This window comes from Athene noctua, chromosome 1 (assembly GCF_965140245.1).
Source record: "Athene noctua chromosome 1, bAthNoc1.hap1.1, whole genome shotgun sequence".
Classification (NCBI taxonomy): Eukaryota; Metazoa; Chordata; class Aves; order Strigiformes; family Strigidae; genus Athene; species Athene noctua.
Genome location: NC_134037.1, coordinates 168,729,106 through 168,750,909, shown reverse-complemented (window position 1 = coordinate 168,750,909; position 21,804 = coordinate 168,729,106). Strand labels below are relative to the sequence as shown.

The following is a 21,804-nucleotide window of genomic DNA, read 5'->3' as shown; positions in this document are numbered from 1 at the left end:
CCTAATCACTTTGCATCTTCTGTTATTTTGTGTTATTTTTTTCTCTCTTTATTTTTCATTTGCAATGTCAATCTTCATCACATATGCTATTCCTTATTTTCTATCAATGTACTTTTTCACATCAGGCTCTGTGATACTTACCTTGCTCCAGTTTACTATTTTTAAATTAGTGTAGGAGTGCCTATTAAAAAAAAAAAAAAAAAGACATTTTTCTGGCTGTTCCATATTTGAGAATTTGCTGCAACAATTCCAAGCAAATCACACACATACACAAATTCCTGTATGTCACCTACCAGGGGATCTTAATTTTCTCAAAGCAAATCTAATATCAGAAAAACATTTGGCAGGTCTCTTAACCTTTCTAATACTGATAGAATAAATAAATTTGCCTTTTTTTTTTTTTTTTTTAAGCAAAAACCTGCTATTAATTGCAGTACCACATACCCCCCTCAGCATCTATTTTTTTCTGCTCAGTGTGAATAGTAAGAAGAGACCAGCCATAGAGCTTTTATGATATATGTTCAGATGTGCAGGAACACAAGTCTAAAACCAGGAGAAAGACTGAGGGGCTGAGTGGGATAGCACCTCCTTTCACGGTCTGATAGATGTGCTGCTTGGATGGGACCACGGGAGCCTTCTGCTCACAGCAGGATGGTTGGTCATCAGGTTGATGATGACGATGAGGTTGATCTGTTTATCAGGTCAGCTCTGGCTTTGTTCAGCCAAATCTTGTAACCCCTGAGGAGGTAGAACACACACTTACCCCAGCTGACTTGTCCCGGTGCTGCACCACCCTCGTGCTGGAACAGCTTTTCCTGATGTCCAGCATGACCATCCCAACCCAAAACTTGTGGCTGTTGCCCCTCGTTGAGGAAGAATTGGCTCCATCATCTTTGTAACTCCCCTTCAAGTAGTTGCAGGCGGCCTTATATTGCCTCTCAGCCTCCTCTTCCTGAGGCTGAACAACCTCATGTCCCCTTGCACATCCTATGCTTTAGGCCCCTAATCAGTTTAGGTGTTTTTCTCTGGACCCTTTTCTATTTCTCCACATCCCTCTTGAACTGAAGGGCCCCAAAATGGCCACAGTATTCCATGTGTGGCCTCACCAGTGCTGCGTACAGACAGGCAGATCAAACTTTCCATAACTGCTGACCATGCTCCTCCTAAAGTACCTCAGTATCTGATTTCCTTCATTTGCAATGACAGTGTGGGGTTCATTCAAATTAAGTCTGTGGTCCACCATAGCACCCATGCCTTTTCCAACATAGCTGCTACTCAGCCAGTGCCTGTCTACGGGGTTAACCTGCCCCAGACACTTTCCGCTTCTCCTTGCTGAACTCTTCCAGATTGCTTTTTGTGCAATGCTCAACTTCCCCAGCTTTGCCTTCGAATCAAAACTCTACAGTTCAGTGTGCAAAATGCCTCTCCTGATTTGGTGTCACCCACAGCCCTTACTTAAAGGGCTACATTCTGGCCCATCACACAGGCTTTTGATGAAAATATTGAACAATATTCATGCAGCAGCGGTCCCTGATGTACTCCACTTGCTACCGCTGCCAGCTGGACACCAAGACATTGATCGCTGCCACTGGGGCCTGGCAGTGCAGACAGTTTTCAGCTCGTGTAAGAGCTCACTCCACCAGCCTCCCCTTCTCTATATAGCCAGGCATTTCATCAGAGAAGGAGAACAGGCCAGGCAAGCATGATTTGCCCTTGGCAAATCACCTCGTCCTTCATGCCCTTGGCAGTTCAAACATGTTTCATGGAATTTCTCTCACCCAACCTTCAGTACCTACAGGTGAGCAAGGCATGGCCTGGGCTGCCTTTAAAAACAGTGAGGAACAGTGGGTCCTTCTAGGTCAGGTTCATCTGAGCCACTCTAGATGTCAATTTTAGAATAAGGTGGATTTGCCACAGAAATGCCTGTTTCCTTTCATTTATATAAGCAGACCATAGGGTACCCAGCTTGACATCCACATTCAGACAGAGAAATTCCTCCCCTTGTGCCTTACCTACAAATCCTATACACTGTGCAGTCCATGGTTTTCCGATTCTCTGTAGACTACCTGAGGATCTCAAAACCTAACTGGAGATTCTAGTAATGACATGAAAAAGAGAAAAAAATGTGTATAGCACTTCCAATGTTTGTTCTACTTTGCTTTCATATACAAACCAATTAGTCATTGAAGCATATGCTTAGCTTTATTTGCAAAGCGGCCTCAAAACAAAGCTCCTAAAGAAGCCAGCATGCAATTTAGCGGGCACAAGAAGCTTTTAAGTATGGAAATTAAGTATCATATTTGATGCCATAGGAATATAAAAAAATATTATCAATGTTTCAAAAGGCAATTTCTCAATATTTATTAACTTTAACCATCATACACTATTATAACAGCATTATAGACTCCTTTATTACTGTTAATTTTCATTTCTCCTCTATTGTTCCAAGTAGATTCTGAAACAGTATTTGACAACACCCATTTTTCATATATTTCTTTCATACATCTGCAGGTTTTTCTTACATTTACAGATTGGTTCAGATGTATTTTGGCTTAGATTTCTGTCTAAGCAACATCAACTATCAAAGCATTTTGATTGTCTCACTGGAGAGGATCTGAAATCTGGAAATAAAATCTGTATATTTGGCAGCAGTATGAGTTTGTTGTCTGTTAAACACGAGAAAACAACATAATATTCACCTCACAATTAATACTTCTAGAAAATAAAATGTTTAATTAATAATCATACTAGATATGTTAGCTCTTAATTCTCTAGGTCCCATGAGTGTGTATTGGCAAGCGTATGTAGATAGCCTCTTGTTGCAATGAAAGTTCAAAGCATCTATGTTAAATGGGAATTGTATGGTTCAATACTCATTAATTTCCTTTGTGGATGTTAATATTTTCTATTAAGTATTTTTCAAATATACAGTGCACATATGCAGAAATGGCTTTTTACAGCTTAAGGCAGTGAGCAGTTGATTTTGTGGGGGTTTGACAGTGAAGCCAAAACCTCTTGTGCCAAGGATGAGCTGTGTAACAATACATTCCAGTTCTCAGGTAAGCAAACAGGCAGCAAAATAACCTGGCTGTAACCAGCGTTCCTTTCTTCCTTCTCTCCTGTTAGAGCATTGCTGCTCCAAGCAGCATATTTAACTATTTAGCAATTATTTAAGGTAAACTTTGAAGAGATGAGACCCAAGTTTCCGTCCTCACTTGCATGACTGCAGAGACACATGCACACAACAGAACGTGTCAGCAGGAGAGACCAAGGATATTTCATACCAAAACACCTTATGGTTTGGTAGGTAGGGTACTGGTCTAAGAAGCAGGAGAGGTTTCCCAGGACGAGGTAACTGAACGTGGTCTCCCACTTCCTTGAGCTCTCTAACCCAGAGGCATTAACTGGCAGATAGTTCAACAGCTGAATTGGCTTGTGGGGTTTATTCCCTCACTTCAACCCATTTTCAAGCACTGCATTTTCTATCAGCTATAGCATATGTTGTGGTGCTCTATTTTAGGTAGCTGCGTAAAAAAGATGACAGGTAAAACAAAAGCAGGGAGGTAGGAACACACGGGGCACTGAGAAACTGGGGACAAGACAAGAAGGTGATGGCGACAAAGGACCTCTGGGTGCTGAGCCCATGAATTAGTCAAATCTGTTAACGCTGTATTGGTTAGCCCAAGCTACAAACTACAGCCAGCTTGTGTCCAGCAAGATTTCTTAGTTAAAGCATGGCACCGCTTGCGCTAGGGTTAACCATGCTGTTTCCAGTCCAGTGTGCAAGCACAAAAGCCGACATTAAGTCTCAGCACTTTGTTCCGCAGAGCTCCAAGATTTAGACAGCCTCTTAGCTTGAACACGGGGCCAAACCTGACCGAGGTTTCAGGCTGTGCTGTATCAGCATTGAAGGCTTTGTGCCAACCCACCCCACAATTATCTTAATTGAACTCGGCTTCCAGTCATACAGGTCCTAATGAATGTCAGCTGTCTCTGTAGTTAAGAACCCACCACCTGCTTCCCAAACTGTCCCAAAATAACAAATATCAACTTTTCCATTTGTCCCAGTACTGAGACATCACCACATTGCATCAGACCTACTTCCCAAGGAAAAAACAGCTCAAGTTGATCATTCCTGTCTAATTTTTGAACTATAATACAAGAGACAAGGGAGGATAACACCTCCTACACTTGGCAGATTTGATTTTAGTCCTCCTCCACCACCGCCTGCCCCATGTACAGTCCCATGGTGACCAAAACCTGTATGTTCTCATGATCAACCTCGCTTCCAAAAATGCCTTCCAGCATACCTAGTTCCAGTTGTGCTGACTTTGGGTGAACATTAACTTTTTCCACTATTACCTACAGACCCCACACAGGCAACTGCATGCTACATAAGTTTGTTTTTAAAGTAATTCTTTGAGATTTCCAACAATTTGCAAAAGGTTAGGAGGAGGTATTACTAATGCTTCTTGACATTACCATATGCTATGTGTGTTACAAAATGTGCACAGGCACCCATTTTGAATTACAGTATTGACTTCTGCATTTTACTCTGTATTCATCCCTCCTTCTTAAGACCTTATGATAAATGCACTTGAATTTACAAAGCGGCTGTATCTTTAATCTTTGAAGGCTTTCTGTTTCAGCAGACAGACTGAAAATTAAAATGTTTCAGTTAAAGGGCCAGAATTTGGCTAGACGTTCAGTAATAAAAATCACACTACCAGTCATCTCACTTTAATTTAAAACCGATTGCCTGATGCTGCTTTAACTAAAAAGACGTAACTTCAGAAAATTGCTTATCCCATTAAGATAATACAAAACAAATAGATGATTTATTAGCAATGTCTCCCCAAACTCATTGTTTAGTAAATTTAGTGAACAGATGTTCACTACATTACAGAAGAATAGGTGGTGTGCCTTAGTCAATCATTGAGCTTAGTGTTTAATTTTCAATAGTGACTACTAATAATAGTTTGAGAGGAAAAAAAATACACAAGCCTACAGAAGGCAAAGGCAGGATAATCTTGTCACTAGAGTCATTTTATCGTGAACTTCACTGAGCAACAGCTGTGGCCAGAGAAACCTAAAGTTGCTTTTCTTGCATCTTTAGCTGTAATTGAGCACTTCTGCAATTTACTTCAATGTTGCCCCATCTTTCCCTGAATGGAGCCTGTTCCTTGGTTTCAGTAGCAACCAATGGAAATATGAGTTCCACAGCCCAATTACACCTTATGTGAAAAAGTGTTTCCCTGTGCTACATTCATGTTTTTCACCTTTCAGTCAAGATCTTCAGCTCTACAATAAAAAGCATAGAGAAGCTGGCTCAGCCTCTCATTAATTAATGAATTAACGTATTTCTAAGACTTTCCTTATAACCATCTGCGCTTTTTTCCGTGTTCTCTTTCTTTTCCCCAAAAAAAGTGCTCTTGAAAAAAATTTTCAATCTTTATTTCACCCTTCTCTGAATCTTCTCAGCCTGCATTAGTTTGTCAGAGAGGGTAACAGCAGCTTTGAAACCATTCCAGAGAACTTGCCACCAGAAACATAGTATTTCTATTATATTCCATTTTTAATAATCCCATCAACATTCATTTTTCTGACTGTAACATTATAGAGCATTTCCTTATGTACAATGATATACAAGTCTGTTCTGAGCTGACACATATAAATTCTCAGGTATTTGCAAGAAGAGCTGCATTATGTTTCAATACTTTATGTTTGTCAAAGTCTGCCACTCCATCGTTGCCTCACCCTGTCAGTTCTAGCTGTGGTTCCTGTAACACCCCCTCCATCTCACCAGCCTAAGGAACTGTGTCAGAGAACTTGGCATGTATTGCTGTGCCAGCAGAAGTCACTCTTCTCCTCAAGTCATGAATGCAGTATGTAAAGCCAAACCTCACACAAACCACCAGCATTCACATTTTCAGGGATACATTTTCTCCCTTTTTTTTTTTTTTTGGTCCCTCAGACAGTTTTCCATCTAACACAACATCACACTTTTTTATCCTAAAGGCTTCAAAAAATAAAATAATAATAAACCCCCCAAATATATTTAATTCAACCAGTTCTTTATTCATTGCCTTATCAAGAATCTTAGATAATGTCAACAGAATAGCAGAACAACTTTCCTCTGCAGAAATCAGCCTTGCATACTACTGGTTTTTTTTTTTGTTTTTTTAATTCTACTTTTAACAATAAAGTATGTTCCTTGGTCACATGAACATCCTTTTCAGCAAGCATACTAAAAGATGCTCCCTTGAAATCATTTCACAGAACAGACCCCTTTTTCAAAATGCAACTTTATGGGTTCATGCTACTGAGGTGGTCACTTCATTCCAGTCAGGGTACGTGACTCACACCAGTTGGCCTCAGCAACTCTTCTGACATGCCAAAAATCCATTAGCTTCATCAGCAGGAAAGAGCTGACCTTCCCATTATCCTTTGAACTGAACACTAAGGCAAAGAAACTTTCACATTTTAACTTTAGTATTTTCCTTTAAATCCCAGATGACCAAGCATGCACCTTCCTCCTTGGGCTTCCCATTTCCAATAAGCTGCAACAATTATGTTAACATAGCTTTAGATATTCACCTTAAACTAAAATGTTTGGGATGCTAACTTATTATTTGTGGCCATTTATGTTCCTTGGGTTTGGGGGTTTTGTTGGGGGTGGTGTGGGGTGTGCATGCATGCATGTGAAGTTTTACTTTCAAGTCTTAAACAGGCTTTAGCTTAACTCAAGCCTTAAACCTCAGATACACCTGACGTGCTTTGTAACTTACCTTGACCAGAAGCATAGGTATATGATGTCAACAAACAGCACAGAGCAGAGACCTCTGAAGTCCACAGAAGCACTAATCTAAATATACACAAGGCTACTGTATCAGAGACCTTTCACATGCAGCCCAGCTGCTGGACATTCACCCCGTCCTGTCCATCCACTGTTCACATGCATCTATCTGGTGCTAAGGAATCACTATTGCTGCTCAGACATGTGAACATGAACCCAGCAGGACTCATGCAAGAAGGACTCCATTTCACATTAACTTGTTGGTACAGTGAAAACCAGAAACTGGGGCAGAGCAAACAGCGCTTCTTGGGCAGAAATTTCTAAAAGGTTCCAACTCTGAAATGCAGAAAAAACGCATTAAGCATTCGTGTTTGGATTCTCATCTTCTTTAGAATAGCCTAGTAACAAATTACCAAAACCACCTTAAAAACCTACTTGAGAGTAAGTCTACCAACCCATCCACAGTAATGACTCCAATCTCCTCTAGAATCCACTTCCTGCGTTGATCCACCAAAGGCAGAGGCAAACACATCAAGCAGATTATTCTGAAGCCTGCGAAAAATGGGACTTAAACAGGCACTCTTCCAATAAGCTAACTGAAGGCAATTTGTACCCTTGTTTTTCCATAGCTGATACCCTATATGGTGAAAGTCAAATTAAGTGACAACTTAAAGAAAACTTATGTCTAAGTTGGGGAGAATATAGTGGCAACAGAGGTGAATATGAAAGTGTCATTTCCAGCTAAGGTGCCCTGCAAGAGCAGCCTTCGGTTCATTCAGGGGACATCATACTGACATCTGACCAAGCCCTGTAAAGTGCTTGGCCAGAAGCCTCATCTCATCTCACCAACTACTGAAGTCTGAAACGACCTCTGTGGCTTACTGAGTGTAAACAATTAAGCATCAAGTCACTGTGGAGTCTGCACTTTGCAATGATCATTACAGTTTGATCTACGAGTTTATGCATGTCTACACATCTGAGAAAAATAACATATATATATGTACTTAGCACACAAATATCACAAGTATCTCTGCAAATATTTGTCCCAGATGCTTGCAGGCTATGAACATGAGACTTTCTTATTTTCTATGTACACAAAGGCCAGAGTCAAGGCTAATTTACACCTTTAATAAGCTCATGGTTCTTTGTTATTTAATATTCTGTAAAAAGGTATTACAGATTGATAGATTATTGCACCAACTTCTAAAGAACATGAACAGCCATGAGGCTGAAACTACAATACAATATACATCATGTAGTCATTTGTACCATCTACTACAGCATGAAGAAAAATACTTTAAAAATAAACAATATTTAACTGAAAACATAGAAATGGAGCTTTCTTTCTTATAGTATGGTTACATATCTATATTCCAAGAATAACATTTTAAAAAATGCTAGATCTTGAAAGGTCATAGATAAAAAGTCATGATGAAGATGAACCAGTTTTGCCCAGAAATGCTATAATGAGCACACTGCACAGTTTTTCAGCAAATCCTAGTTTTGCCAAGCTTCAAGAGGCAAAAGCCTGAAATGTAAAAGCTTCCAAGTTGTCTAGCTAGTCCACTCGTCTTGCTCTGGAAGGCCCAGTGACCCACACTGCTTTAAGACAGCGTGTCACCACAACTGTTCTCTGCCGACATGAATGCCATCAGGGAGAGGCGATCTCCAGGTCCTTATGATGCCAGGCCTAACAAAAAGCCTCCAACAAATCCACTGGACACCACGATGTTCTGTTTGATAAATTCTGTTGACTGAGAAGAAAAATGGTATTTGTAAAGAACAGAGTTGTGTCTGACTGTAGCATTCAATACTTATCACAATTGCCTAGGAACAAGAATACTAAAATTATGGAGGTGGGTGTGGGGGCAAGCAATGTGTTTAAAAACATATAAAGCTAGGTGGCAACTGCTGGCACCAATGGAGTAAAAACTCATTCTCAGTTGTCTTTTAAAACGCTCACTGTATTTTAAATGTACTGCTAAAGTCAAAATACAGAGGAATTGTCATAGCAATTTCATGCCAACGCTACTCTTGTTTTGATTAAAACAAGACAGATGTTTTACAAACTCCCTTGGCAAAAAAAAAAAAAAAGCATGAGCACCACCATGACTTCAATTTTAATCAAACAGAAAAAAAGTTTTAAAGTACTGGTTTTTGGAAGACTGGATCATTGGAAAAGAAATACACTTCACTCCATTATGAGCCAGTTTCCTAACAATTTAATCCTACAAAACCCACTTATATATGACATTTGCATACAATATTTCATGAATAGCACAGAGTCAAAACATGTTATATCCAACACGTGCCATTTCATAAATCCTCTACTTTAAACACTTCAGATTGGCTACTAGTACACAATTAGGAGAAAGTAACATGGGGGGGGGGGGGGGGGGGGGGCGGGGAAGAAAAACTGAAAAAACCAAACCAAAACCCCCATCCCGTCCCATCCATTTCTGCAGAGCAATGGAGAAAGACAGGTTAAGCTATTTGGGGTATAGAAGCAGCTAGAAAACCATCTCTCGAACTGCCATTTCACATTCATATTAAAATTTAAAGGGAATTTTTATCAATCTATGGTTAACTCCATACAGGTTAAATCTGAGATGTCAAAACCCTTAATTACAGAGCGCTAGTGTGGCTGCTGTTACATTGTCTGCAGCATATTCCAAGTCAGGATTCACAGACACTGAGAAAGAAACTTAGATGACCTGTATGAAACGTGAAAATACGTAAGAAAAGGCTAAATGTACTTAAAAAAACCCAAACCAAAATGATTATATAAAAGCCTTCAAATGCAGAATGAAATAGCCCCAGTGACACTGATCAGTATCACAGGCTACCTCTTTTCAAGATAGTACATAACTGACAGATTCTGAAGACAGATATTCTTGGAACTGTATAAAAATGACAAAAACCCACAACTCTAGTTACAAAGTAGTTACAGCTTTTCTCCAGAAAGAAAGGTAAGCCTTTTCCAATCAAGTAATTTTATTATCAGCAGTCTAAGAAGATTTGTGTTTTGTCTTTGTAGCTACCATGTTTTAACCACAACACCCTCAACTTTCTACCCTGTCATGGCTCCACTGGCTTTCTCACTAGCTGAGAACATACACAGACTAACTGTCAAAGCCAATGGCAGTCCCTACGCTGTATCAGCTGTAGAAATGCATTATCTTTGAAGTTTGTCTGTCATCTTCAGGAATGAACAAAAGAGAAAGCAAAACGAATAAAAGAGAGTACGATCTGATAACTTTTAATAAAATATACAGCCAGACCATTTCTGGGGCTTTCCAGTTTTGCACCTGCGTTTTCAACTAATCACCACCTGCAGTGGGAGGTAAGAAAAAATGGCTGGTAGAAAAGAGTTTATCACCTTAGACTTACCTCTTCAATTAAAGTATTGATTTCAGGTGCTGCCTTATTCGCACGCTTTTTTAACTGCTTTTTTGCTTTGTTTACATCTTTTTCAACTCTCTTCCAGTCAACTTGTACGTAACCACTGTGACTAGCAATCTAGGAAAATAAAGGGTATTCAGTGCAGTTGTAGTTAATGTTACACAAGTCAAAATACAGTATCTTAGTACCTACAAAGTTTTTTTTTTTTATTACTGTTTTTTATTAGATACAGGAGAAGACCTTGTTTCAATTACAGCAGGTACTCTGCTTCAAACACTATTTTCCACAGTAACAGCAGTTCAAATTAGAACAAGCAACAGCAAAATTAAGTAGTCTCTTGTTAATTTTACCAGTTCTCTATTCTTCAGTTATAAAAGCTTTAAACAACAATGTTTTCCCTTCAGCATTTACTGAGAAAGAGAAAAACATGCTCATAGGCCAACAACAAAAAAATGTTTCAGCTTCTTTCAGAGCTGTGGAATTCTGATTTGTGACAGAGTATCTGGGGCTAATCAGAATCATCCTTAGAAATACTGAATTTGATACAAGATAATTCTCATACCTTCTACAAAATATAGCCAGTAAGTAGAAAAATAACATGGCCTATGTACAGCACAAGTTCTGGAACATCAGCAAAATGGGTAAGTTTGGGGGGACTACTCATATCAATTTACATTCAAACTCCCCAAATGCTTAAACAACATCCATGAGATTTTTAGCACGTTTAACAATCATCCCAACCCTTTGCCTTATTTCTCTTACTAAGATTTGATCCTGGAAAGAGATAAGATGTTCTGTTACTTGATCAACACTGACAGTCACAGTGTTGACAATTCACAAAAGAAATACATTTTTAAATGTTTATAAGATGGTAGCTTAAAAAAATATTCAGGCAATTACTGCATGCTTTAAAGAACAGTTAAAACAAACAACTCATTAGCTAAAAAAAAGAGGAAAAAATCAAAACTAAGGGTTACTGCTTATTTTAACGGCTAAAACAAATAGATATAGAAGACTAACTTTGCAAGTAAACGACTGTTACACAAAAAACTCATCATAAAGAGTGAGATTTCTCAGGTCCTTCTTAAAGTCATCTTTGGCAAATTCACATAACATACATAACAGCATTCTGTGCAAACAGTACAAGTGGTAAATAAAAGTCACAGATAATGAACTTTTGTGGAACAGATATTTAAATATACAATTTACCAGGTTTGGCATAAAAAGACATGTTTTACATTGCTTACAGGCACTGAATTTTTTACTTTCACACAGTTCTTTCTACCAAATAATTAAAATTAGACCATCTAGCTTGTTTGACAACAGCCACAGTAACTAAGCACATATTTTACCACATATCAGAATTTCATGATCCTGAAAAAAACTAAAATAAGTGTCAAACAGATTTTGTCTGAATTAGAAACAAAACTCCTAAAACACCACATATGTAAGAAAGTAAACTTCAGTTTCCATCTTTGTACAAGATTTAAAATTACAATTCACTGGACAAATTCAAAACGAACTTAATTTAATATTATACTCTCCTTAAGTTCATACCTCAGAATGACACAAATTCATTGACTTTGCCTGTCTATTGTAAAACCATTTATCCACACAGGCACTAGCGTTAGGCAGGGATAGCTAATCAAAGATTATACAGTATGAAAACATGAAATGAGTTTTAGAGCTGTACTTGTTGTACATGCAGTCACTGGATGACATACTAGGAAAGAAAAAAAGCGTTGCCCACTGGGGTAATTTTTATTTTATGAATTCAACATTACCACAAGAATTTCAAAAAAGCTCAAATGTTGAATTGATGCCTTCTAACTCATAAAACCAAAAACTAAATAGGGATTGATCTACCCAGTGCAGCACAATGCAAGAAATGCTAATATATTTGCTTGCTTGTAAAAAAATATAAACAAATGGGACTTTAAAAGAAGCATTTAAGACTAGTTTAATTAGATCAGTTATCCATACAGTACAAAGATGAGGCAGAAGTTTTAAATTAAGTTCTGTTTAGCTCTCCAGTAGTTACAACTTGAACTTGTATCAAAACTCCAGTTTACACAAAAATTATACTACTTTTCTCTCTGAACTTAGTAGCAGAGATCTTCTGAGTGTGTGAGCAGAGGACAACACTCTGAATATAAAATTTATAACTAAGAAAAAACCCCCTGTAATTCACTGCAGTGATAGAGCCTGTGTCCTATCTACTTTAGCTGCAAGCCTACTAATTACATAACTTTGTCTGTAAATGCAGAAATAATCCCACTGAAATCAAATGCTGGTGAGACAGACTCCAGTTTTTAGTCCCTAATACATCACAAAAACCCTATTTGCTTACAACAGTAAATTTCACAAACATAAATTCTTAAGAGTTCTCCAGTATTCTCAGCCTCTTTAATAAACTAAAAGAATAATATTCCATTATCAGTTCCATACTTTACATATATATATTAAAGTCATATAGGTCTACATATATATTCTTAAAGAGACATATTGAGGAGGGTATGTGTAGCTTTCTGTATATAGGATAATGGAATAATATATATTATATACATCTTTCTCATATCACATTAGTAACATTTATTTTTGTTCAAAAACTTCCAGAACAATTAAAAAATAATGGGTTTTTTTTTCCAAAATACAATTTGAAAAAACAATATATCAATACAGAAATACTAAAGATACATGCATCTTTCCCCACACTAATCAAAGAAAACAGAGAATCTAAAAGGGAAGGCCTCATTTTGGGGGCGATACTGGAGAGGCATATAAGTACTTTGTAACTGTGAAACACTGTTAAGAGTAATAAGCAAAAAATGTTTAAGAGCAAAAAAATTATATGGCAACATGAGACAAAAGAGTTTTAATTTCCTCAAAGACAAAAATCTCTCACACTAAAAAAGCCCAACCAAGCCCAGAAGGTACATGTGAGCTCCCTGTGCTCAACTGCTTGCACAGCATACAGCAGCCATGTATACCTTTAGGTGTTCTCTGCTATTTTGACAGGCAGCAAACCCCATCACACTAAACCAGCTTCCAGAAGAGATCTGACAAGTCTCTAACTTCAATATACAAAGTCAAGGAAGGACTGAGAAATGATACAACACTTTTCGTAAGAATTAGAACTGCAGAGGCTGTATCTTCAGCCATCATCTGCTGGCAAAGCTCCACTCTAACGAGTGAAACTAATTAACAAAGGCAGAGAAACAGTGCTCCTCCATTTCACATTAAGACCTGACAGAAATAGGCATTTCTTTAAAAGGCTAACTTCCAACTACCATTGGCTTTAGCTATTCCACTGAATGTTCCCTCAGAACCTATACACATCCACTGTCAAGTGGGATATTCAACACAAAACTGAATACAACTCTTTCTTATTAAGTCCCCATCTCCAGAAGCATGTTGCTCTCTCTCCACTGAGAGGCTACAACATCATCATGGCACAGTATCAACAAGCTCCCATACAAGATATAGCCAAGGATATCTTAAAGAGTTTATTTTGCTTCCTGTGTTGTTTTCCAAGATTTACTTTTCTTGTTAGAAAATAATTTAACAATGAATTTAATTCATCAATGGCATATTAATGGCATGAGGCAAAATATATTAGTGAAAGCACTGAACAAAAATGCAATTTTATGATTAAATCAAGCCAATGGAAACAATGGGAAGCCTTGCAATTTGCATGCTGACTGCAGAGCAAAAAGCAGTGAAACCATTATGAAGGATATAGGAGTTTAAAAACAGAGAGATCAGGTGCTCGTTAAGAACAACGGGTTTTAATTTATTATAGCAGAACCACAAGTTCTTATTTCCCTATGGTTCAGGATTTCACTAATCTGTAGTGTATAAACTAGAAGTTATACAAGGAAAATCCCTTAATCGTTAGGAGAAATTAATTATATTTTCCTTAATATAGTGCATGGGTATTGATTTTATACCAGCATATTTGAAGAACTACATTTATTTCAGTAAAAAAGGATAGTTAATTGATCAAATTAAGCTGTTGAAATATCCAGCACAAAGATGTGATAATAGATCTTAATTTTTAAAAACCATGCAAATTCCTCAATATCAATTTTATTCTCTTCCTCAAACTACTTTTCATCTGGATTAAGACTGAAAAACTTCACTTATAAAAATCTGAAAAAAATCTTTTTTTGCTTCTTGTACAAACTGACACTCCAAAATGTGTTGCTTTCAGTTTCCTACTAGATTTCTTGAGATAAAGTCATCACATGAAGAAAAAGCATGAATTTTTTCAATTTCAGGACTGAAATGTTTCACTGAATGGGCTATAGCCAAGAATCATGTCTTCTGTAGTTCTTCTTGTTTTAGCAGGTAATTACAAAGTCAATATTGCAATCAGAAGCTGAAACGAAATCTGCAACTTCAGAGAAATTTACAGATAAAAAGGAAGTTTCCAGTCATGTGCTGAAACGCTTCTCTGCCCACTCAGGGGAAGCGCTGAACATGTATTCATAAGGAAATTAAAATCACGATGTGTGATCTTTAAATGAAAAAATTAAAGACTGCAGAAATGTAATTACACTATAGAATTTATGACTCAGTTTTAAAATGCAAAACGTTTTGAATTAAAATGAAAGACCATGGCATTTATTCATTCCCTTCCAAGAGAATCCAATCTTACTTAATTAAAGATATAGACAACTCAATCAAAATATGCAACTCATTTTTCCTCTTGGATAATATTCCTTTTCAGATACAGTGTGAGTGAGATCAACTAAGAAATCAGACACTTAACACATGGAAAATCTGTTATGTACAAGAAAGCTCCCCAAACTTCACTGCTCAACAGCCAAAAATGCTGCACAAATAATGTGTTTTAAGCATTTCTGTTTTCCTTTCTCTATAGGTCTTAGTCTTAACTTTTCAGCTTCCTGTAGTCAGAAGTACTAATGAAGGCACCTGCAGGCAACATTCTGCTTCCTGCCCCTGGATGCCAGGCCTCTGTTCTGCAGGCTCTTCAGTCATTTAGATAAGAACTGTCATTAAAAGAATTAAGACCAACAGCATAGAACATGGGATCTTTAAGTCAACTAGATGAAAAGGATTACAAAAACTTCAAGATCCCCTGCATATACCTGCATATATATAAAACTATAAAGATTTAATTCTTCCCCCATGATCCAGAAACACACATTATGGACTAAAGAAGTCCAGAGCACTCCATCAAATGGATTCATTTGCTGGCATAGCACATTTTGCCAAAAATTTACACCTGGATGATTCTAAGACATTTCAGATTCAACACCCTTGTAAAATTCATCCGTATGTTTAGGTACAAGCCCAATAACCAGTGATTTACAGGAGACGTAAAAGATCACCAATGCACAATGGTGAAGTGGAATGAACGAATGCTAATACTACAAAGCTTCATATCAAAACTATTTCTCTTTGACTTTTTACGTTGTTGTTGAGTCTTGCTTTTGAGTAATTCAAAATAAAATACATTTTATATTTGTTGAAAGCAACTTAAACCAAATAGTTCCAAGAGCACACATTCTCACATAAAGTACCACAGTTCAGTTATATGTTTAGCATGGGGTGTAAAAAAAACCAAATCCAAATCCCAAAACAATAGAGAACATCACCATGAAGGAAGTAAGAATTTCACACAACTGTGACATTTTGATGCATTACACAGCAGCAGAGGTATTACCCAAGCCTTCCTGATCAGTGTTGATTGCAATCAAAGGAATAACTAGAAGTGGGATCTGCCTTTCAGAAATCCTCCAGGGTGATGTTGGACAGAATAAAATAAAAATTCTTAACATCCCGTCTCAAAAAATGGTGTTATATTGAACCTAAGTAGGCACCAGTCTATTTCCTCTAGAATGATTTGAGGAAAAAACTACAATCTCAGAGGTATTAAGAATTACTTGGCATCTTACAGAAGGATACGTGAAATTCTCCTTCACTTAGAAGTTTTGTCATCTAATTGAAAGGCTTTTTGGAAATATGTCCTCCCCTAACCACAGATTCTGATGAAAAATGCAAACGGTCAATGCCAGATAAAAACATTAAAAAAAAATCTGAAATCCAATTGAACAGAGGAATGCAATGAAGCCATCAGAACGCAGCAAAGCTTCAGAGGTTCAAGAAACAGAACTAGTAAATACAGCACAGGGAGAAAAGAGAAAAACATGGCTTCATAATGGGACCAGAGCAAGCCTTCCAAGCAACTGCCAAAGAAGCCTACTTCTTTGAAAGTACTGATAAAATTCTCAAGTCTATTTAAATAAACACAGCTTAAATTCTTTGATCTCCCTACCTATAGGTTTTCAGACAGTTCCTCTAACCTGGCAATACTAAATCACATACAGCATCTCAGTTTCTGCACAGAGGTTTCTTTTAGCTTACTACAAACTATTTTACAGGATAGATTCTGATTTACCACTGATTTTTAGAAATGTCTCTTTTGCACACAATACTCCAGCTGAAATATAAGTTTTGGACTGATAAGACTACAAAGATGAAGTAGATAAGAAGCCTTCCTAATTAAATTTTACCCAACAGCTGTGTTTTTCCTATTGTTTAGTAAATAACATTTGCCAACTTATAAAGCATGAAATGCTACATACTTGAAGCAGAAGAAAGCCACCACCTACTGCAGTTGCTGCAAGCTTTCCGACTTTCTGGAACAAAAATCCCGCACACCTTAGGAGAACAAAACAAAAAAAACCCAGTCCAATGAAGTTGTCTGCTGAACAATGCCACACTCCAAAATTCCTGACTACTACTATTACTATTTCTTTTCATTTAACAAATGTAACATTTCACATTTTTAAAAATCAGAATAATACAAACAATATTTAATTATGTCTAACATAAGACAATATAATGATTGCTAGTTCATGACTGTCTGATGACCCCTTTCAAATACGCTTGAGATCTCCAGAGCTTGTCTATACACAAAAGCTGTATGCTGCTATTAAATATAGCATGTTAATAAAGCACAGTGGAGTAATATAGAAGTGCCATTATAACTGTTCCCAAATGGAAGGTAAATATATTATACTGTCATTATAAATTACCTACACAACCCATAACTTAAATATCTAAAGTAAAAATAAGTTTCATCCCTACCAGAGTTAAAATCAGCAGAGCTCCCCTCTACTGGGACATGGCCTCAGTCCATTTTTTAATGGATCAAGGCAACCAGAAAATTAATTATCTTGTTCACAGTCTCCAAACACTCCCACAAATAGAGAGCAGCAGAGATATCGATATCATAGAATAGTTTGGGCAGGAAGGGACCTCTGGAGGTCATCTAGTCCAGCTGCTTCCCCAAAACTGGGTCAGCTGCAAAGTCCAATGAAACCTCCAGGCTAAACCTGGTTGCTCAGGGCCCTCACTCAGTCAAGCACTGAACATTTCCAAGGCTGATGGTTCCGTAACTTCCCTGGGCCATTCTGCTGGTGTCTGACCTGCCCCACCCATCAGCCCACACAGAGAGGGGAGATTTTTCCCCCTTGCATATGAATAGTGAATTCATATTTATACACATGAATATGCACACAGAGGTATACACACATATACAGATATTTAAATACACAGTTTCTAGCTCTTTCAATAAGCCAGCTCTTACGAATGCCAGATGAACTATTCCCTAGAAGCTTCAGAGTTTATGTGTACACATCTAACTCCTAAAAATAATTTTAAGGATACGGAGGCAAATTATAAAAAAAAAAATAAAAAAAAAATAAATAAATCAGAGTGAAGCTAAGCCTACACTCCTCAAAGCTGTACTGAGCCTGGACATTACAATTTAATTTTTAGTCATTTTCATCTTCCAAATCCTGCATAATTCAGTTTTAGAAGTTACTGTGCTACCATAACCTTTTCCACTGAACATAAATGTTTTGAGAGTACTGGAATAGACATATACCATTCAAATACCTTTGACAAATAACAAATACCTTGACACAGCTGCTAAGGCTGCAGCCACATTTTCCAGTTTTAAGTTCTCAACTTTACTGTCTAGCTTTTGCCATGAATTATTTTAGTGTAACTACACTGTATTAGCTCTTCTCAGTTAATATGACAGCAGACTGTTAATCTGTTCAAAATGGCTCCAGCTGAATTCAGGGGCAAAAAAGTCTCTATAAAACGGGGCTCTTAATTAAAAGTATATTCTGCCACACTTTTTTTTTTCTTCTTTATTTCTTTTATCTATAAAATATGTCTTAGCCATGATATCACAACTAGGTTTCTATATCAATACTAGTAGGGAAATAAACTTTTCCATACAAACAAAAGTTACATGCAGTAATTTTCCATTTATTCCTCGTACTTTTAGAGCTCTGACATTTCCCCAAATCCTTTTCACAGTAACTGGTACGAGTTCCCTTAGATAACTGGTATTTTACCAATACTACAAAACACTTCAGAACGATGAGTCAGAGTAAAGCGTTAAGACATTGCTCATACATGAATAATCTTGATCAACGATAAAGGAAATCCCATTAGAGAAGACATATTTATCTGCTTCAAACAGCCTTGGAAAGGGATCTTCTAACACAATAAAAGGTCTAGGACAGTTATGAAAAGTGATGCTCCCTCACCAGCCAGTCACGCCGCCCATCACAATCTGGGTAGCCACAGAATATTTTTCTACAATTGGTCCTGAATTCCGGCCAAACACACGATTCCACCAATGGTGACGCCGTGCATATTCTGTTAAATCCAACACTTCATAGGAATCATCGTCACTTTCATGTTCTTAAAAAGAAAAAAGTAGATTTTCTCAGTTATACAGTAAATTAACAATCTATGTAAAAACCTCAAGCATTAACAGAATAGTTTCTGGTATTAACTGGCTAGACCAATAGTTTAAAATGCAGCATACAGGCTACCTGTGGTCCAACAGCTCATAAAACAAAGGATTTTGAGATTTTTACGCCATAACCTTCAAGGTAAGGAACAGAAGACTACAGGGAAGGTATAATCTATAAAATCCATCACTAGCAGAGGTAAAGAGGAATTTCCTACCTGTTCACATACAGGAATCAAGAGGTATCAGATGAAACTAGAAAGTAGCTGGTTAAACAGCATAAAAAAGGAAGCCTTCCTCTCCCTCCTTTCACCCCCCCCACCTGCTGGAAGTCCCCATTAACCTGCGGAACAGCTCACTGCAGGATGCTGTAGATAACCAAAAGCTGATGTGGATTCCAAATAACAACAGAACAAATTAAAGGGGGAAAAAAAAAATAAAAAATCCAAGGGCTGTCAGATACAAAGACAGCCACCATGGCTAATGAGGTCCTGGGCTAAAAATCATTAAGAAAACATCACTATGTGCTTACCCTCTTAAATATTTCTTAGCTCATCCTGCAGCTGATAGCCTTCAGACACAGGATGCTGGGCTTTCATCTGACATACTACAATGGCTTTTATGATCTTAAGCAAATAATGTAAGAGAAAGCACACACATCTCTTCTGGATATGCCAAAACTTTCCAAGATGGAGAAGTTCTGGACTAGCACTTTCCTCAGAGTGCTACACGTTAGCATATGCTAATATGGCAAGGACAGACACTTCTGTTCCTTTTCCACAAGAAGTGAAATAGATGAAGCTGGGACTTCAGTGAAGTTCCATATTTGCAGTAGAATTCTATCAATATTTTCAAAATAGGTCTCCTACAACTTCAAAGTAGAGATCCTATATACTATGTACACGCAAAGATCAAAGGGAAGAGGTGGTTTTAAATTTTTTAAAGAAAAATATTTTAAAAGCATATCGTAGTTCTATGTACATACATGAATTAAAGTTCACTTCCATTAAATATATTTAAGGTGAAATATAAGTTCAGCAATGATGCTGGGACATTACATAGAGGAACAGAAGTTTAAATTATTATGAAGTAGGACTGTAGATGTAAATATCTTTATTAAGAATTTCAGCGGCTTTTTTAAACTCTTACTACAAACATAAGTAAAATGTTGAAGAATGCAAGAAATACACATGTAGGTATAAATTATTTCCCTTTATTATCACCGAAGTGTTTCTTGAGTACTAAAACATAAGTAGCAAGACCCATAACGCTAGAAAGTTTTTATTGAATGATCTTTCATTCGAACTTTTGAGATATTCAAAGAAAACTGTCAAACTTCTTTAAACCACAGAATCATAGAATGGCTTTGGTTGGAAGGGACCTCGAAGATTATTTAGTTCAAGCCCCTAAACACTGTCACAGACTGCTAGTCACGTTCATTCTGCCCCTAAATTAGTATTATTCAAATCAAAACTCGCACAACACATTGTGTGGTAAATAATAATGGTAAAGCATTTTCTGCAGAGATCCCCTCCCTTGCGGAATAATGCCAGGCACGTACCGCCGTGCCCGTGCACAAAGGCGCTACCCCGCCAGGCTCTGCCAACCGCACGTTAAAAGATGCGGAGGCGACGGCGGCTGGGGAAACCCCTCCCCGCGCCCCCCGCCTGGTTCAGCCCCGCGGCCTCCACCGAGGCCAGAGCCCGGCACCTGCGGCCGTCACTGCCGCCGTGAGACTGCCGGGGCTTCGGTTTGGAGGCGGCTGTGACCCGAGTCCCCGCCGCTCCCTCCCGGCCCCAGCACTCGCTCCCGCCTCGCGGCGGTTTCAGCAGCTCAGCCGCGGGGCGCCACCGGGCAGGGGCCGGGGGGCGGGTGCCCGCAGCTCCAGACCGCCCAGGGACAAACCGACGGCGACGCGCAGGCGCCCCGCCCCTCCCCCACCGGCCTCACGGGGGGGACGGGGACGGACGGGGGAGGGGCAGAGCCCGGGACATCCCTCCCCCGTCCCCGGGCGCCGGCGAGAGGACCAGGCCGCCCCCCGCCCCCGAGAGGAAGAGCGGCCGCCATGCCGCCTCCTCCCCCTCCCCTTTCCCGCAGGGGGACGGCACAGGACGCGTGGCTGCGGCCGCGCCGGAGCCCACTGACCTGAGGCGGTGCGGGGCCTCCGCGCCGCCATGTTGGCCGGTGTTGACAGCGGAGACGGGCCCGGGGCCGCCTCGCTCCGCCCCCCGCGGGCCGCTCTGCGCTGCCAACGGCCGCGCCGCTCTATGATCTCCCCCCGCCGCGGCGCCGCCCCCTCTGCGGCCGCGGGCCCGCAGCGCGCATGCGCCCGCCCCTCCCCCGCGGGAGCGCCCGCAGCGCCCGGGGAGGCTCCGGGGGGCGGCGGGTGACGTCACGGGCGGCGCGGGCTCGCCGGGGCGGGCTGTGGGGGCCGGAGTTCCCCGGGGGGGGGGAGCTGCTCGCTGCCCTCCCGCACCGCGGCCGCGGCGCTGCGGAACTCGGTTTCTCCGCGGGTGCCCCCTCAGCGGTGTCGGGGTGGGTCCGTCCCGTCCGGTCCCGTCCCCGCTGGGCTGGAAGGGTGAAGGCTGCAGGCCCGAGGCGCGCCTTCTCCCGCGGAGCCGCTGCGGTGGTGGGGGTGGCGCGGGGGTTGGCAGCGGGGGATTCCTCCGCGTACACGGGGAGACTCGCACAGCCCGGTCCTCCCAAAGCCTCAGAACACCTCTTGCTGGGGATGAGAAGTTAAGGGGTGGTGGCAGTCGTGGCTGGGCGACGGGGCCACGCGCAGCTGTAGTGTAGCGCA

General features: G+C 39.6%; 1 protein-coding gene across 1 annotated transcript; it reads right to left on the bottom strand.

Annotated features, from left to right (window-relative positions):
* Positions 1-7,903: 7,903 nt before the first annotated feature.
* On the bottom strand, positions 7,904-21,292 carry FUNDC1 (FUN14 domain containing 1). Its single transcript, XM_074904841.1, has 5 exons — positions 21,150-21,292; positions 18,796-18,952; positions 16,813-16,888; positions 10,187-10,315; positions 7,904-8,550 (listed from the first exon to the last, which is right to left on the bottom strand). Exons 1-5 carry the CDS (start codon positions 21,178-21,180, stop codon positions 8,473-8,475), a joined length of 471 nt encoding a protein of 156 aa, XP_074760942.1. The 5' UTR covers positions 21,181-21,292; the 3' UTR covers positions 7,904-8,472.
* Between the last annotated feature and the right edge of the window lie 512 nt (positions 21,293-21,804).

Excerpts from the sequence above, each read along its gene's own strand:
- FUNDC1 (XM_074904841.1), bottom strand. The coding sequence starts at position 21,180 with ATGGCGGCGCGGAGGCCCCGCACCGCCTCAG. Across the intron at positions 18,953-21,149 it reads GAGGCCCCGCACCGCCTCAG|AACATGAAAGTGACGATGAT; the intron begins GTCAGTGGGCTC and ends TTTCTTTTTAAG. Across the intron at positions 10,316-16,812 it reads GTGGCTTTCTTCTGCTTCAA|ATTGCTAGTCACAGTGGTTA; the intron begins GTATGTAGCATT and ends TTATTTTCCTAG.